At 63.2% G+C, this 17045-nt stretch overlaps 5 protein-coding genes across 5 annotated transcripts; 1 reads left to right on the top strand and 4 right to left on the bottom strand.

The window, feature by feature from the left end:
- Nucleotides 1–93: 93 nt before the first annotated feature.
- Nucleotides 94–2176, bottom strand: F751_5022 (hypothetical protein; the record flags this gene model as incomplete). The annotated part of the gene is made up of 4 exons (XM_011398765.1): nucleotides 94–677; nucleotides 1458–1647; nucleotides 1773–1900; nucleotides 2020–2176. The coding sequence occupies 4 exons, from the start codon at nucleotides 2174–2176 to the stop codon at nucleotides 94–96; spliced, it is 1059 nt and encodes a 352-aa protein (XP_011397067.1).
- A 566-nt stretch (nucleotides 2177–2742) lies between these two features.
- Nucleotides 2743–4819, top strand: F751_5023 (putative allantoinase 1; the record flags this gene model as incomplete). Its single annotated transcript, XM_011398766.1, has 4 exons — nucleotides 2743–3034; nucleotides 3235–3590; nucleotides 3660–3894; nucleotides 4146–4819. The coding sequence occupies 4 exons, from the start codon at nucleotides 2743–2745 to the stop codon at nucleotides 4817–4819; spliced, it is 1557 nt and encodes a 518-aa protein (XP_011397068.1).
- A 723-nt stretch (nucleotides 4820–5542) lies between these two features.
- F751_5024 (Endoglucanase A) lies at nucleotides 5543–8586 on the bottom strand (the record flags this gene model as incomplete). Its single annotated transcript, XM_011398767.1, has 4 exons — nucleotides 5543–6003; nucleotides 6209–6514; nucleotides 6692–7113; nucleotides 8504–8586. The coding sequence occupies 4 exons, from the start codon at nucleotides 8584–8586 to the stop codon at nucleotides 5543–5545; spliced, it is 1272 nt and encodes a 423-aa protein (XP_011397069.1).
- A 738-nt stretch (nucleotides 8587–9324) lies between these two features.
- On the bottom strand, nucleotides 9325–11681 carry F751_5025 (Endoglucanase A; the record flags this gene model as incomplete). The annotated part of the gene is made up of 6 exons (XM_011398768.1): nucleotides 9325–9785; nucleotides 9948–10253; nucleotides 10541–10962; nucleotides 11152–11267; nucleotides 11394–11541; nucleotides 11662–11681. 6 exons carry the CDS (start codon nucleotides 11679–11681, stop codon nucleotides 9325–9327), a joined length of 1473 nt encoding a protein of 490 aa, XP_011397070.1.
- Nucleotides 11682–14007: 2326 nt separating this feature from the next.
- On the bottom strand, nucleotides 14008–15655 carry F751_5026 (Endoglucanase 1; the record flags this gene model as incomplete). The annotated part of the gene is made up of 4 exons (XM_011398769.1): nucleotides 14008–14468; nucleotides 14736–14966; nucleotides 15084–15505; nucleotides 15609–15655. The coding sequence occupies 4 exons, from the start codon at nucleotides 15653–15655 to the stop codon at nucleotides 14008–14010; spliced, it is 1161 nt and encodes a 386-aa protein (XP_011397071.1).
- Between the last annotated feature and the right edge of the window lie 1390 nt (nucleotides 15656–17045).

A 17045-nucleotide genomic window follows, 5' to 3' on the forward strand; every position in this document is an offset into this window, starting at 1 on the left:
TCCCACCTCACCCATGTTTCACAAGTATCACTCTCACTTCGGCACATCGTCACACGCAGGATGGGCATGCAGGCACAGGGGTGGCAGTACGGGTCAGGAGCGCGCCAGCCTCGCGGGCTTGTGCAGGCGGATGGGTTGGTGGGCCAGGACCACGGTGTCCCCGGAGAGGGGCACCGCCTGCTGACCGCCCTCCGTGGCGGCGGCTGCCTCCCTCGCCGCCAGCGCAGCCTGGCGCGCGGCCTCCGCCACGGTCAGGCGGGGGTTCAGGGGGGCAGCGCCGCCGGGTACCGGGTCCCCAGGCCGATCCGGCAGGGGCGCCAGGTCGGTGCCCACCAGCAACGCTGGCGCCGGGGCCATGCGCGGCCCCGGCCGGCCGGGGCCGGCGGGGACCTGTTCCGGCCCCCGCACGTCTGCAAAGTGCTGGGGTCCGGCCTGCGCGGCCTGCTCCCGTGCAGGGTCGGGCCGCGCCACCCGGCCCGCCGTCACAGCGGCGTGCCCGGCCTGGCGGGGCCTGGGATGCCCAGGCTGGGCCGGGCCACGCCGGGCCTGGGCAGCGCTGGGCTTGGGGGTCCGAAGGCCCGTCGCCGGGAGGGTGGGCGCCAGACCGACACCGCTGCCCTCGGCCACCAGCAGCTGCTTGACCTGGTTGTACACGGCCTTGCCGCCATAGTAATGCCCTGCACCGGGCGGGGATGCGAGGTGGAGTCAATGCTGCGGGAATGCTGGCTCTGGATGGCAGGTATGGGTGCTGGCACGAGGAAGAGGGTCCAGCAGGGGCCTCCCATGCCCCCCTCCAGTGCCAGGGTAGCATACCCCGGTGGGGCACCAAGGCGATGTGGAGTGCACCCACCCGATGCATGGCACTCAGGGAATTGGAATGCCACCTGCAACCTTGACTCGCGTACCATAGCGGGAGGGCAGGGAAGTGGCGTACTCCTCGACCCCTGGAAGAGGCTTGGGGGCCGTCCTCTGTGGTTGTGGGAGGGCCCATTCAAAATGATAGGCTTGCACGTGAAGGTCCGAGGGTTCACTACCAGTCAGGCAACCAGACAAGCTCCTGTGCTTGGTCCAGCGGGCAAAGGACACCTGCCGAGGGGCTCAAACGCCCTGCAGTGCTGTGGAATCACCCTCGAGGGCACCGTTCAAGCCCAGATTACCCCATACCAACAGGAATTCCAAGAGACCCCATCCGGCACATGCCTGCACAGGGAGGCTGGCTGGCGGCTGGCCCTTGAGCGCTGCCAGACGGCGCTGGAGCTCCTCGTCTGTCAGCGGCCTGGTTCGTCTCTGCCCTGGCACAAACGCGCCACCCTCCGGGGACGGCTCTGGAGTGCCAGTCGTCGACCGTGCCTGGCGACCAACTTCGCTGTGTTGCGCCACCGGCGCATCCAGCGAGGCGGACTCCCTGGCCTGCAGTACCGGTACTGCTCTCGGCGCCTGCCGCTTTGCCAGGACACCCAAGACAATGGTGACCAGGGTGGCCGCCAGACCCAGGGCCCCAGCAGGCAGAGCTGGGGCGACGAAAGCTTGCAGGTGCCCAGGATTCTCGCTTGCCACGCTCACCGAGGCCGCCACGCCGGCAGCGCCAGTCGAGGCAACTGCCGCTTGTCCAGCCTGCTGCGTCACAGCCGCATGGAGGTTGGCCTTCTGCTGAGAAGAATTGGCATTGGGTGATTGCCATTGTTGCAGGTGCACGGGGTGTGGCCCATGGTGGCTCACATCGAGGCCTGCCCAACACTCCCACCCCGTCAGCATGTTTCCTCACGACTCACCTTCTGGCGCAGGTATTCCAGGTGGCTCGCCGTGTTGAAGGAACCTGTGACTTCCAATCCGCTGTCGCGTTGCCAGTCGCACAGAGCCTCCTTCGTCACGCTCCCAAAGTAACCGCTGAAGCCTTCCCCTGGAAAATGTGCGCAACATGCAAGCCTTGCTGTTTCGTGTGACAGCGACGACAAGCAATGCATCCCAAAAGGCGAATGCACCATCCGTGCATTCTGTATACTCAGCCCTGCACCCTACCTGCATTGAAATAGGCACGTTCGCTGAGGAATGCCTGCAGCGCCGCCACGTCGTCGCCGAAACCACCCTCCTCCAGCGTCTGTCCTCCAAACTCGTGGATCTGGCACCCAGCATCCAGCAGCTGCTTGGCCTTGCTCCGTATCCGGATTTGGTTCATCTGCAGCATTTATATGGGGAATGAGAAAGAGGAATTTGCACCAGGGATGATCCGATCCCTCCGCGTCCACCTCAGGGATACTCCCCCTCTCCCTCACCACGGCCGTAGCGGTGAGTCTGGTGCGCCGCGTAGCATGCTTGCGGCGCGATGACAAAGTACCTGCATGGCATCGATTCTAAGTGTTGATCCCCGCATATCGGTGGCATCCAGCCTGAAGGCCAAGCGAAACTCGGTCCAGAATGAGGTACCTGGTAGGACCCTGGTGAGAGAGCGCGTGCTCCCTAGTGACAGCGGCATCTTCCTCCAGGAAACCACTTGAGAATGTAGACGTCAGGCACGAGGTATCGAGGACTCTTCACGATGCTGAGCTCCTGCTTCCCCGACATATCCGTTCTGCGCGCCCTGGAATTTGAACTGGTACCGAGATCCGGTCACGTGGCCCGCGCCAGGGTTCTGCAACCCCTCCACGCTCGGGCCTCAAGCCCGGCCGGCCCTAGGGCGAGGCAGTGTAGGGAATCAGATGTGCAACCAGAGCTCGCTCTATCGTTTGTTGCATTTGGACTAGCATGGATTCCCCTCCACCCTCCCAGTTGCCGAGGGTGCGGCGGAAGGAGTTTGGCGAGCACCCCCCCGTGCTGGGCATGGATCCCCGCCGCCTCTTCCTGGCCTTCCTCCTCCAGGCCTCGGTGCTGAGCATAGTAGTGTATCAAATGTATGCCGGTGGAGCCCTAGCGGTGGCCAGGGACTACGCCTGGGTAATGAGTCCTTGGACCCAGCCGTGTGGCCTGCTGGAGCACAAGGAGTTCATCCTGGTCAGCGACAATGTGGTCCGTACCTTTGGAAGCGGGCCCGGGTATGGTGAGTTATTTGGGTTCCCTATGAGGATTGGGGTCCGTTCCCGGACGAGGGTGAGGGGGGCCCATTCTGGTGGTTCTGCCGCTCACTGCCCACGAGTCTCTGCATCATGGGGGAGACTTCCATACCCATCCCTGCTCCCGCCCATCCCTCGCATGGCTGTGTCACACCGGGCGCCTCCCTGCCATGGACACAACCCACAGTGCACGTGCGCGGGAGCAGGATTGTGACGGTGGCCACCGCCGGCCCCGATGTGGACCGGGTGGCCTTCGCGCGGCACTACGCAGCCGCCAACCCGCGCGCCGCGCTGCTGGACTACGGCGGCGCGGTCATCGGACCCGGCCTCATCGACGTGCACGTGCACTTGAACGAGCCAGGGCGGGAAGAGTGGGAGGGCATCCCCACTGGCACCGCCGCCGCCGCGGCAGGGGGCCTGACCACGCTGCTGGACATGCCGCTAAACAGCGAGCCGTGCACAAACACCGTGGCCGACCTGCGTGCCAAGCGTGCCGCGATCCGCGCCGGCGCGCGCGTCGACGTCGGTGCCTGGGGCGGCGTCGTGCCCGGCAACGCGCGCGACGCGCGAGCGCTGCGCGCCCTCGCCCGCGCGGGCGCCCGGGGTTTCAAGTCCTTCCTCTCCCCCTCGGGCATGGCCGCCTTCCCCAACGTGTCCCTGGCCGACGTGGCCGCCGCCATCCCCGTGCTCAAGCGCCTGGGCGCGCCCTACCTCCTCCACGCCGAGCTGGTGGACGGCGACGTCCCGCCCGGCGCCGAGCCCCGCTCCTACGCGGAGTTCCTGGCCAGGCGCCCAGCGCGCTACGAGCGCGCCGCAGTGCACGCCGTCCTCGACATCCTGCGCAAGGGTGGGCGTGGTTGGGCGTGTGGGTGGGCCTGGGGGTGAGAAGGGGCCCCCTGGAAGCATGCTGTGGGGGTTGAAGGGGGCCTGGCTCGGCCGGGGTGGGTCCTGGGGACTGGTGCCAAAGGTGGCTGGGATGCTCCTACGTGCATGCCTGCTGCCCCCGGCCCAGCACCCGCGACCTCCACACAAGGGGCCGCCTCCCAGCCCACTCCCTGATCCCCCCCTCCTGACCCAACCGCCCCCACCCGATGCCAGACACCACGCCCGCCCGCCCTGGATTCGTGGTGCACTTTGTGCACCTGGTCTCCTCCAGCCTGCTCCCCGCGCTGGCGGCGGCCAAGGCCGAGGGCCTTCCGGTCAGCGTGGAGACCTGCCCCCACTACCTCCTCTTTTCCGCCGACGACGTGGCCGACGGCGACACGCGCTTCTCCTGCATGCCGCCCATCAGGAGCGCGGCCAACCGAGAGGCGCTGTGGCGCGGCCTGGCCGACGGCACCATCGACCTGCTGGCCAGCGACCACTCCCCAGCGCCCCCAGCGCTCAAGCACCTGGACAGCGGTAACTTCCGCGGCGCCTGGGGCGGCATCGCCGGTCTGCAGTACGGCCTGCCCGCCAGCTGGCACGGCGCGGCGCAGCACGGCGTGGGGCTCCCAGCCTTCTTCCGCGCCTGGGCCGCCGCGCCGGCGCGCCTCGCAGCCCTGAGCGCGCGCAAGGGCGCGCTCAGGCCGGGCTTCGACGCCGACCTCGTGGTCTTCGATCCCAGCGCACCCGCCGACACGGGTGCGGGCGGGCGCCAGCACCGGCACAAGGTCACGCCCTACCACGACCTGCAGCTGCGGGGCAGGGTGCTGGCCACGTTTGTCAGGGGGCAGCAGGTGTTTGACTCCGAAAAGGGGGTCGCACAGCAGGCCTGTGGGCGATACGTGTAGGGCGTGTGGCTCCCGGCCCAGAGACGCCAGGGGGGTGACGTGGAGCGGGCGCTGCTCCTTGGCGGCCTGCGACCCGGCAGCCGACACCCAGGAGGCGGGGAAAAGGCCTGTTGCGAGGAGCCTGAGCCCTGGGCCGAGTGCAGGCCTCACCCAGCCGCCCATGGCCGGCGCAAGGGCTGGCCGAACCGAGACATGGCCGGCAGAGGACCAGGCCCTCACCCAGCAGGCAGTGAGAACATGCTCGCCCGTCCCATGTACGAATGCATCCCTGAGGAAAGTGCGATCGCTCCCTTGTGCGCAGCATGCACGCTGCACGCTCTGGATACCTGGTGTGCCTCCAACCGCATCGAATCTTCCTTCAAAGACCTCACCGAGTGATGCATGACGAGATCAGGGCCCAAGCTTCCTCCAGCACATACTGAACCCTTCCATCTCAATCAAAAGGATGGCTACATACTGAGGCGCAGGCGCGAGCCGCCTCCCCCTCCCTGCACCAATGGGCGACCGGGAGGGGGACCTGGCTGCGCTGCGCAATCGGGGCGGGGGGGGTGATGCCTGGATGTCTCAGGAGACAATGATGAGGGGAGTGTGTCAGTGGCAGTATGCAGTATACAAGGGTGCAGGTGTCTGGCCAGGGTTTCCAGGGGGGGTCGGCTGCGGCCCTGATCAGGGCAACGCGGGCGTCGGGCACTCTGCGTGGCTTTTTGAGACGGAGCAGCCGCCTCAGGCCAGGGCGATGTAGCCGGCCAGCGCGCCGGTGAAGCCCGCGTTGTAGTCGACCGCCACCTCGTTGGAGATATAGTCGCTGCGCAGGTCCACGTAGGTGCCATCCCCGTTGGGGGGCCCACCCACCAGGGCCCCCGTCAGCGTCTGGGGACTGGAGGCCGCAGAGTAGAACTGGTCCCAGCCGCAGGCCGCGGGCATGTTGGGGCAGGACGCGGAGCGGTGGTGGGGCTGCAGCGGGAAGCCGGTGCCCACGCCACATACAAAGCTGCGGCCGGTGGTGCTCAGCGCGTAGTCCAGCTGGCTCTTGGCCCACGCAATGTTGGTCGCCTTGTTCACGGAGGAGTAGGAGGCGCGCATGATGGTCATGAAGGCCGCGTTGTTGGAGTAGCGCAGGTTCCCCCACTTGCTCCAGGATGGGTAGGTCAGGCCCTTGGGCGTCTTGATGATGCTCCAGTTGCCTGATGAATGGGGGTGCACAAGGGAAGGGATCTCAGAGCACTGAAGGGGGGAGAGCGCTGAATGACATTGGTGGCTCCTGGCCCGCACCATTGGCCCCGTCTGTTGGGAAGAGTGCTGAAACTGGCTGACTCTGCAGCCTGCCGCTGCCCTGGACAAGAAAACGGTGCATCCCGCACCAGGAGGAAAGCCAACCCCCAGGCTCACCGTCGGCCGTCTGCCAGGCGGAGAGGAAGCTGGAGACAATCCACTTCTCGTACGCCGCTTTGCCGGGCACGGTCTTGCCTTCGCTGGCCAGCTTGAGCAGCAGGTTAATGGCGGGGGCAAAGGTGGAGTCCCAGCCGGTGTAGATGTCACCCGAACCGGCAGACTGCCAGAAGGCGTAGGCGTCGGTGGCATACGCGGCGTCCCCGGTGGCCCTGAACAGCCAGGCGGCGGCGTACATGAGCTTGTCCACGTACCGCGAGGACCAGTACACATAGGTGGCGGAGGAGTATGCCGCGTTGTACAGGCCTGCACGGCAAGGGGCCGGGGCGGGGTGATCCTCGGTCTTGGGGAGGGGAGCCTGCTCTGGGTGCAGTGCCCCTGCCGCAGTAGCTTTTGCAATTTTAGGGCCGAACAGGCCTGCACCCACTCTGCCCACCCGCTCATCCTCCTATCACCCAAGGACATCCACGCCTTCCCATCCACCTGGGTAGGCCTTGCCCCATGCATACAGGGCCGTGGCGTGCGTCAGCATCTCCTTGGAAAGCGCGGCGTCGCTGCCGGCCAGGACCAGGCTAGAGGAAGTGAGGGCCGCGGAGACCGAGCCCAGCAGGTCGCTGGCCGTGGTTTCTTTAGTGTAGGTGTAGGCGGGGCGGGTGCCGGTCTGCTGCTCCGGACGGCCCCAGTAGGAGTGGTCGGTTCCGGGATTGCCGATCTGGCCCACGTACTGGTACTCCCCAATGTGGCACTTCATCAGGTAGGTGGCTGCCAGCTTGATGTTGTTCAGGGCGGGGGTGGCCGTCCCGGCGTCAGCATAGGCGGTCGGGAAATCCAACAGACTCCAGGCCAGGAAGGACACGGTCTGGCCCATAGGGAAGTTCAGCTTCAGAAAGTCGCCGGCATCGTACCTGGCAGGGGGAGGAGGGGGGGGGGTTGGACTTGGTTGAAGGCAGGGGTTCTGATTCTGAAGGCAGGGCAGTTCCATCAAGAGAACAGCCGGTTAGGTCTATATAAAAGGAGACTGCAGCCCCGCCAATCACTCGTATGTGTAAAAGGCTGCGAATGTCCAGCGTCGCCAGCGCGCAAGGCTGTCAACTTTCAGGACCCAAGACCCGCCTCACCATCCACCCGGGACGACATCGTCGGTGTGGGAGTCGCCGCGGTATGTGATGCGGTTCCAGCTGGGCTTCTCACCGCTGACTTGAGCCTCGTAGAATAGGTACGATCCATACAGTGCCTGCAGCAGGGGGTGCAGTGGAACTTGTTCAGAATGTGAACGGATACTGCCCTAGAACAGGTTCCTGTTGACGTGTGCACTTCCCTCATGCCAAACCAACTTACCGACTTGTAGAGGTCTTTGCTGATGGGGGGTGGCGGGGGAAAGGTTGCGGTTGGGGAGGGGGGAATCTTTGGCGGCGGCGGGGGAGACTTGCGGGGCGAGGGAGAAGACGTTGGCGGCGGTGGGGAGGCCTTTGATGGTGGCGGCGGTGAGGCTACGTAGGATGGAGGTGGAGGAGACTTGGTACCTGGGGAAGGAGAGATCCCGGGAGATGGGGCCGGCGAGCTTGATGGGGGCGGTGGGGGTGGGGTGGAGGAGGGTGGAGGTGGCGGGGGTGGGGCGGCGGTGGGGTGGGGGTGGTGGGGGTGGGCCTGCAGATGCATGCGATAAAAGAACAGTGTCAAAGTGCTTCGGTGTGTCATGAATGTGAGTACCATGCACGAGTTGGTTGCAGGGAGTGGTCACTTGGTGGAGCACGCTATAGTTTGAAAGCAAAAATTGCATATGCAGAAGGAACTTGCTGGACACTTGGGAATCCACATCCAAGCACTGCATTCTGCAACCCTGTATGCACAACAAGAAGCGACACATATACAGCCTACACAGCACGTACTTGGTGGTGAGGGAGGGGGCTTCTTCTTGGGAGGCGGCTTCTTCCTTGGTGGGGGAGGGGGCGGCTTCTTCTTGGGAGGCGGCTTCTTCCTTGGTGGGGGAGGGGGCGGCTTCTTCTTTGGCGGCGGCCTCTTCCTCGGCGGGGGTGGCGGTGGTTTCGTGGCCAGCAGGCTCCTGTGGGGTCCCTGGAGAGCGTTGACGGTATTCAGACTCCGTTGCAGTGCCTCTGCGTTCTGCATGCCCTCCACGGTCTCGGAAGACTGAAGTTGTCTGAGGCTCTGGATCTCTGCGTGATTGTCCCATGCATCTTCGATCTGTAGGGGATTATTCATGGTGAAATTATTAGGGGAGACTCTGGTGGTGGAACCAGCAACTGTCCGACAACCAATAGACGTAACGGCTATCACCATTCGCTCGCCTTCTCCGCCTTGACGGCCACAACTCCCAAAAGGAGCAGGTACGATACAATAACGAGCCGTGATGGACTCATTCTCAACACTATGCCGTATCCCGACCTCTGAGAATCGGGACCCGCAACGGGTCAGCACTGAGGTGCTGCCGGCCGCAAGTGCAGTGTTTCTAGGGATGGAGCAGTTCGTATCGATGACGAGGCCCGTAAAGGCCAGCGATACCTTTACTGGGGTAAAGTATTCGATGCACTCCTGTTTGTCGGTTGATCTGTCAAATTATCTCCAGGTCTTCGGACGACTCCCGCCCCGGGTCAATGATGCGCCAACCACCGTGGTCGTCGGGCGCCCGCAAAATCTGGCTGGGCTGGCCACTGAGTCATACCGAAGCCCGGAAGTCGCATCCTTGAATGATAAGATCGTCGCGTGGTGGCAGCTGCGGACTTTCCCCCATGCAAGGATAAGTTGGATCCGGTACGGAAGCTGGCCGGGGCAGCCCGCATCCGCTTGTGACCCCCTGCCGGGATGATGTTTGCGCAGGGACATGATCCCACCGAGACCTCTCACCAAATGCACAATGACCACGCATTCCTCATCTGCTTTGATTTCCCTGAAATGTGACCGCCGAATGCTTTCAAGTTGCCTTTAGAGTCAGTGTCAAACAGCCAGGGCGGCTTGCAAAGCACGAGTAAGGGGTTCAACTATGGCTGACATCAGCCAGTCAGTACTGGGGCCAAATACATTTGTCGATGGCGTTGTCAGCAATGGTGAGCACATCAGTGGATGTGGTCAGCATGGGCCTGGCTGGGGTAAACCCTAGCTCAGCTCAGGGCAACCAGGCCGGCCAGCGCGCCCGTGTAGCCCGCATTGTAGTCGACCGCCACCTCATTTGAGACGTAGTCGGTGCGCAGGTCCACGTAGGTGCCATCGCCGCTGGGGGGTCCACCCACCAGGGCCCCTGTCAGCGCCTGTGGGCTTGCCGCCTTGCTGTAGAACTGGTCCCAGCCGCAGGCCGCGGGCATGTTGGGGCAGGACGCCGAGCGGTGGTGGGGCTGCTTGGGGTAGCCGGTGCCCACGCCGCACACGAAACTGCGGCCGGTCGTCCGCAGGGCGTAGTCCACCTGCCCCTGCACCCAGGCCAGGTTCTTCCCGCGGTCGATGGAGGAGTAGGAGGCGCGCAGGGCCATCATGAACCCTGCATTGTTGGCGTAGCGCAGGTTCCCCCACTGGCTCCAGGAGGGGTACACCAGGCCCTCGGGCGTCTTCACGATGCTCCAGTTGCCTGAAGAGGAGGGACAGGGGAAAGGGTGACGAGCAGGCCAGCTCTTGGGGATGCCAGACTTCCTTGCGGTCCCAGGTCGAGGCACATGGGGGCACACATGGGGGCGCACATGGTTGACTGCTGGTGCCCGAATATCGTGGACCGCACCATGCCCCCACGCACCGTCTGCGGTCTGCCAGGCTGAGAGGAACGATGACGTCATCCAGGCCTCGTACGATGCCCTCCCCGGCACGGTCTTGCCCTCGCTGGCGAGCTTGAGCAGCAGGTTGATGGCGGGGGCAAAGGTGGAGTCCCAGCTGGTGTAGATGTCACCCGAACCGGCAGACTGCCAGAAGGCGTAGGCGTCGGCAGCGTACGCGGCCTCCCCCGTGGCCCTGAACAGCCAGGCGGCGGCATACATGAGCTTGTCCAGGTAGCGCGAGGAGGAGTAAACGTATGTGGCCGCCGAGTGGGCGGAGTTGTACTTGCCTGCACATATGGGTTTGTGGGCAGGAATGGCGGCCATGACCAGCGCCAATGAGTGTTGCCAGCTGCTCCCCCTCTCTCACAACGCCACTCTGCCCCTGGTCAGCACGACTGCTCAGTCAGGCACCTTCCTCCGCTCCCTCTCCCATCCCAACACCCTTCTGCTGTGAGCGCAATCTCGCGCCTTCTCCTGTTCCCATCCGTCGTCCATCCAACCACAGCCTGGACCCTCTTCCCTGCTGACAAACGCACCCACACCAAACGGGAGAAATATCTGGACCAGACGTCACCTGGGTACTTCTTCCCCCAAGCATACAGCTGCTTGGCATGGCTCAGCTGCTTGGCGGCAAAGGCGGGGTCCCTGGTCTTGAACAGCAGGCTGGTGGAGGAGAGGGCGGCCGACACCGCGCCGAGCAGGTCGGAGGCCGGGGTGGCCGCCGTCCAGATGTATGCCGGCCGGCTTCCCGGCTGCTGCTCCGGACGGCCCCAGTAGGCGTGGTCGGGGCCCGGATCCCCAATCTGGCCTACGTACTTGTAGTCGGCCGTGTGGCAGTCTGCGAGGTAGGTGGCCGCCAGCCGGACGTTGTTCAGGGCGGGGGTGGTGGCGCCCGCCTGCGCATAGGCTCCCGGGAACTCCTGCACGCTCCAGGCCAGGAAGGAGACGCTCACGCCCAGCGGGAAGTTGAGCTTCAGGAAGTCCCCGGCGTCATACCTGCGGCGTCAGAGTACGGTGAGGGAGCACGGTATGGTTGAAGTGACACCGGCAGCTCTTATCCCGGCATGAGCTTGGTCGAGGGAGCATTGCAAGGGTGAGCTGGACATGCTTGCGGGCCCGCAGACAGGCAGGGCGACACAAGCGGTGCGTGGTGGGCCCACCCTCACCCTCAGCAGTGACACTCACCAGCCGCCGGGCACAGGGTCATCCACGTGGGAATTCCCTCGGTAAGCAATCCTGTTCCAGGAGGGCTTCTTGCCGCTGACCTGAGCCTCGTAGAAGAGCCAGGATGCAGCCAGGGCCTGGGCAGCGGTGGAAAGGGGGAATCAAGATCACTGATAGTGCACGGCCATCCCAGAGTGGATTGCGCGAGGTCCAGAGCATCACCGGCAGCATGCACGAGGGCAAGGGGCCCCACCTTCTTGTACAGAGTCAGTGATGGGGGAGGAGGCGGAGGACTTCTTTGCGGTGGTGGTGGGGACTTCCTGGGTGGCGGGGATTTTCTGGGGGGAGGAGGAGGCACCTTCCGTCCAGGCGGAGGAGGAGGGCTCTTCATCTGGGGTGGTGGGCTCTTTCCTTTAGGTGGTGGAGGAGGTGGCGGATGTGGAGGGGGGGGAGGGGGGGGCGGAGGGGGGGGCGGTGGCGGGGGTGGAGGAGGGGGAGGCGGGGGAGGTGGGGGCGGGGGCGAGACTGAACCGGGTGGAGGGGTCCTCCATGGCGGCAGTGGAGGGGGTGAAGGAGGAGGCGGCGGTGGGGGAGGGGGAGGAGGAGGTGAGCGAGGGCGGGGTGGTGGGGGAGGGTGGCTGCTTTGTAGGAGGTGGTGGGCGATGCTTTGTAGGAGGTGGTGGGCGATGCTTTGTAGGAGGTGGTGGGCGATGCTTTGTAGGAGGTGGTGGGCGATGCTTTGTAGGAGGTGGTGGGCGATGCTTTGTAGGAGGTGGTGGGCGATGCTTTGTAGGAGGTGGTGGGCGATGCTTTGTAGGAGGTGGTGGGCGATGCTTTGTAGGAGGTGGTGGGCGATGCTTTGTAGGAGGTGGTGGGCGATGCTTTGTAGGAGGTGGTGGGCGATGCTTTGTAGGAGGTGGTGGGCGATGCTTTGTAGGAGGTGGTGGGCGATGCTTTGTAGGAGGTGGTGGGCGATGCTTTGTAGGAGGTGGTGGGCGATGCTTTGTAGGAGGTGGTGGGCGATGCTTTGTAGGAGGTGGTGGGCGATGCTTTGTAGGAGGTGGTGGGCGATGCTTTGTAGGAGGTGGTGGGCGATGCTTTGTAGGAGGTGGTGGGCGATGCTTTGTAGGAGGTGGTGGGCGATGCTTTGTAGGAGGTGGTGGGCGATGCTTTGTAGGAGGTGGTGGGCGATGCTTTGTAGGAGGTGGTGGGCGATGCTTTGTAGGAGGTGGTGGGCGATGCTTTGTAGGAGGTGGTGGGCGATGCTTTGTAGGAGGTGGTGGGCGATGCTTTGTAGGAGGTGGTGGGCGATGCTTTGTAGGAGGTGGTGGGCGATGCTTTGTAGGAGGTGGTGGGCGATGCTTTGTAGGAGGTGGTGGGCGATGCTTTGTAGGAGGTGGTGGGCGATGCTTTGTAGGAGGTGGTGGGCGATGCTTTGTAGGAGGTGGTGGGCGATGCTTTGTAGGAGGTGGTGGGCGATGCTTTGTAGGAGGTGGTGGGCGATGCTTTGTAGGAGGTGGTGGGCGATGCTTTGTAGGAGGTGGTGGGCGATGCTTTGTAGGAGGTGGTGGGCGATGCTTTGTAGGAGGTGGTGGGCGATGCTTTGTAGGAGGTGGTGGGCGATGCTTTGTAGGAGGTGGTGGGCGATGCTTTGTAGGAGGTGGTGGGCGATGCTTTGTAGGAGGTGGTGGGCGATGCTTTGTGGGAGGTGGTGGGCGATGCTTTGTGGGAGGTGGTGGGCGGTGCCTTTTGGGAGGGGGAGGGCGATGTCTTTTGGGAGGGGGAGGGCGGCGCTTGGATAGAGGAGGAGGTTTGCGCTTGGGCGGAGGGGGCTTCCCCTTGCCTACTGAAGTCGGTTGCAGACGATGAAATGGTAAGCCATGCTTGACGTCCATTCTGGGCATCCATTGCCAAAGCAAGTTTGAACAGAGACATAGAAAATTAGAAGCCTACCAAGCATTCTCAAGCTACAAGAGCTCTCCCCATCTCGCAGTATATAAAGACAGTATCACTTATGAGTGCCCTAGAACATACCTGAAGCACGGACAATGTCCTGAGCTGTCGTGGGCTCGGGAGAGGACAGTGCTACGTTGACATCTGGAGGACTCGGAGATTTCAAGATCTGAGCCTCATCCGGCAAAGTCTTAGACATCGCCGACGTCACAGCTGTTGCTTCCTTATTGTCAATTTGTATTGCAGAAGCCTATGCCACAAGATGGACGGGCGAGATGTCCTGACAGGTCACAATGAGACTGCGCAGGCATACAACGGGCACCGCGCTCCAAGTACGCGCTCTCACCGTCACTATGGCAGTCCCGTGTGCGCAGGCATATATTGAAAAAATGAGAAAGGCCGTGGATACTCCTAGGCGTCTGGGCGACATTTTGAGAGCCACTCTCCTCCAGCTGAAGTGGCGCACACTTGAACTTTTCTGTCATGGATGCCGTGCGGCACCGTACACAAAGAGCTTCCAGTGTCGAGAAAATAGCATTTAGTGTCAAAATCCTCATAGACCCTGTGGATTAGCCATGTGCACAAGGGTCCCTCCTCCAGCTCCGGTGGGTCCGGGAGCCGCACCGCACTGTCAGCAGGAGTCTTCCCCAACCCGAGGTATTGTTCCCCCTGGAAGTCCCTGCTCGTTTCACCCCCATTCTAAAACTGAAATCGGAAAGCACATATCTTGTTGTCATGTCTAGTCCCTGGACATTCACGTACGCATGCAGAAGTGGTCGACAGCTGAAAGTGTTGGGCGTCGTGCAAGGCATGAGTAGAATACACTGGACAAAGTTCACATGGAGAGAGGTGGCAAAGCATTACCGCCCCGTGACTCCAAGGCCGCACATCCCCACAGCCGCACTATTTGATGCACAGCAGGAGTCAGGCCAGGGTAATGGCGCCAGCCAAGGCTCCTGCAAACCCGGCATTGTATGTGATTGCCACTTCGTTGGTCTTGTAGTCGGATCTGAGGTCCACATACGACCCATCCCCTGAGGGCGGACCCCCCACCAGCGCCCCGGTCAGGACCTGGGGGTTCGCCCCCGCGGCCGAGAAGTGGGCCCAGCCGCACTCCGCCGGCAGGTCTGGGCACGAGGCGGCGGCGTGGTGGGGCTGACGCGGCGGGTCTACCCCTAGCCCCACCACGAAGCTCCGGCCTGTGCTACCCAAGGCATAGTTCAGCTGGTTCCGGACAAAGGCCAGCACTGACTCCCTGTCGTTTGCTGAGTAGGAGGCACGCAGCGCCATCATGAAGGCAGCGTTGGTCGAGTAGGAGAGGATACCCCAGGTGCTCCAGGTGGGGTACACCAGGCCCAGCGGGGTCCTGGTGAGCTTCACGCTCACTGTGGGGACCGGGGACGTACCGAGGGGTTGAGGAGGGAAGGTTGAGGAGGGGCAGAAGAACACTCCTGCTTCCAATGGACGAACGCCGAGACGAGGGGAGACGGGCACTTGCACCGCGGAACAGGCTTTGGTGATGGCCAGCCTCCATCGCGGCACCACCCACCCCTTGGGTACAGCAGCAGGCTTGCCTTTGGGATCCAGCCACGCCGCCTGGAATGTCGAGGTGTACCAGCGCTCGTACTCTGCCTGGCCGGGAACAGCCGCACCCTGGCTGGCGAGTTGCAGGAGCAGGTTCACCGCCGGCACGTGGGTGGAGTCCCAGCTGGGGAAGACGTCCCCGTAGCCCCCCGACGCGTTCCAGAACGCGTGGGCGTCGGCGGCGTACGCAGCCTCCCCCGTGGCCCCGAACAGCCAGGCGGCGGCATACATGAGCTTGTCCAGGTAGCGCGAGGAGGCGTAGACCTTGGTGGCGGCGGGGAACGACGCCCCGCACAGGCCTGCATCGCGATGCACATGGGGAGATGCGAGGGTGGGCGGCGTGGTTGGCTGGCTGGCTGGGGGGGGGAGGGCATGCGCGGAGGGAGGCCTCTCACCGCAACCCGCCTCCTGCACACCAGTGTCGGCCTTGGCCCAGGCGTACAGCTCCCGCGCGTGGCTCAGCAGCGCAGTGGCAAACTCGGCGTCGCTCTCCTTGAAGAGGAGGTGGCTGGAGGCCAGGGCTGCAGAGACGGCGCCCAGCAGGTCGCTGGCAGGCATGGAGTCCAGCCAGACATAGGCCGGGCGGCTGACGTTCTGCTCCTCGGGCCGGCCCCAGAACTGGTGGTCGGCGGCGGGGTCGCCGATCTGGCCTACATACTGCCGCTCCCCGACGTGGCAGTCCATGAGGTAGGTGGCGGCCAGCCGGAGGTTGTCCAGGGCCGGATTCGTGGAGGCCGTGAGCTGAAAGGCCGTGGGAAATTCCAGCACGCTCCAGGCCAGGAAGGACACGCTGATGCCCATGGGCAGGTTGACCTTCAGAAAGTCCCCCGCGTCATACCTGCGCCATGCGGGAGGGAGGAGGGGGGGTGGGAGCCGGGTGAAAGCTGTCTCGGACGCCCAGCCCAGCACGGCAGGAACTCATGAATCCCTGCATTGGATACTGATCATGACGCCAGGGGGCGATGGCGACAGCAGCATGAAAGAGCATGCCGACCAGTCGTGTACTGGCGGCGCTGCGATGCCATGACAGCTCCCAGACCCCTTCCTGTGCTCGCTGCCTGCAGGCGCACCATCCCCCTGGGACCAGGTCGTCCAGGTGGGAGTCCCCTCTGAAGTCTGCCCTGCTCCAAGAGGGCTTGGTACCGCTGATCTGGGCCTCGTAGAAGAGCCAGGTAGAAGCCAGTGCCTGGGTTGGCACTGGGGATAGTGGTCAGTGACTGGCCAGGGAGCAAATGCAGCGACAGGGCAATGCATGTGGGTCCTTCAGGGCATCCAAACTCCATTACCTCTCCATAGGAAAGAAGCGCAGGGGGCGCGGGAGGTGGGGGGGGTGGCGGTGGGGGTGTGGGAGGGGACGTTGGAGGTGGTGGGCTGGAGTCTGGAGGGCCAGAGGTTGGAGGCACAATAGCTGAGAACCTCAATCCATCTGCAAGTAGGAGGACCAGGTCTTGCACTGGCATTACACAAGTCGGATAGCTGGATCAAGGCACAAGTTGGGCAGAGTATAAAATGTGGTTGCTGCCCAGTGTTTTGCCTGCTTTGACCCACATAGCTTGGGAGCACGGCACATACTGCTCATCCAAAGCCCAATGTCCAGAACAGCACATTATGCGAGACAAAGGTGTCCGAATTCTTCTTGGTACTGTCTGGAGGTTCTCAAATGTCCCCACACGCCTGTCGGGGTCTGGGCCCTCTCGGCTGAGGACTCTGCTGACGCGAGGCGACCAGATATGAGGTCATGACGAAGACTTGTAGAGCTGTCGGATGAGACATTTGGAGCAATATGTCGTAGGTAATAACTGTTCGGTTTCGACAGAGAGGCTAGATATCCAGCAGCAACTGATTCTCTCGAGTTATTCTGCGAATGGGGAAATCCTGGGTTAAACGCTGCTGGCGAGATGGGAGGATGCCAGAGCCTCTGCACGAAACCCACCAGTTCTTCGGCCGACGATGATGAGCTCAAAAACATAAGTATTAGCAATACAAAGGCCTTGAGGTGCCCTTTAGGCATCTCGAGGTTTGTTGCGATGCGATGGTGGGTGGGGGTTAACCGTATCTCAACGGGGGGGCGCTGGGGCTCTAGAGATCGATCTGGAGGGCGTGCCAGCCCCACAAACACGACCCTGTACTATGTCATAAATATCAGTGCTAATCGACATGCGTTGCGCCCTAGACCCGAATATAATCTCTGCACAGTCGTCGCAATCAACGATCCATCGCGGTGGGGGGGCAGCAAAAGGGAAAGCACGGAATATCCTTGTTCCCCTACCGGGCTTGCGCCTGTTGCTAGCAGCTTATTCCCGCAACGGAATATCGCTGGCGCACTTTGTTGCGTCAAATGGCGACCCGGGGGGTGGGGGGGGGTGGGGGTGGAGGGA

The sequence above is a fragment of the Auxenochlorella protothecoides genome (genome assembly GCF_000733215.1).
Source record: "Auxenochlorella protothecoides strain 0710 unplaced genomic scaffold scaffold56, whole genome shotgun sequence".
Classification (NCBI taxonomy): Eukaryota; Viridiplantae; Chlorophyta; class Trebouxiophyceae; order Chlorellales; family Chlorellaceae; genus Auxenochlorella; species Auxenochlorella protothecoides.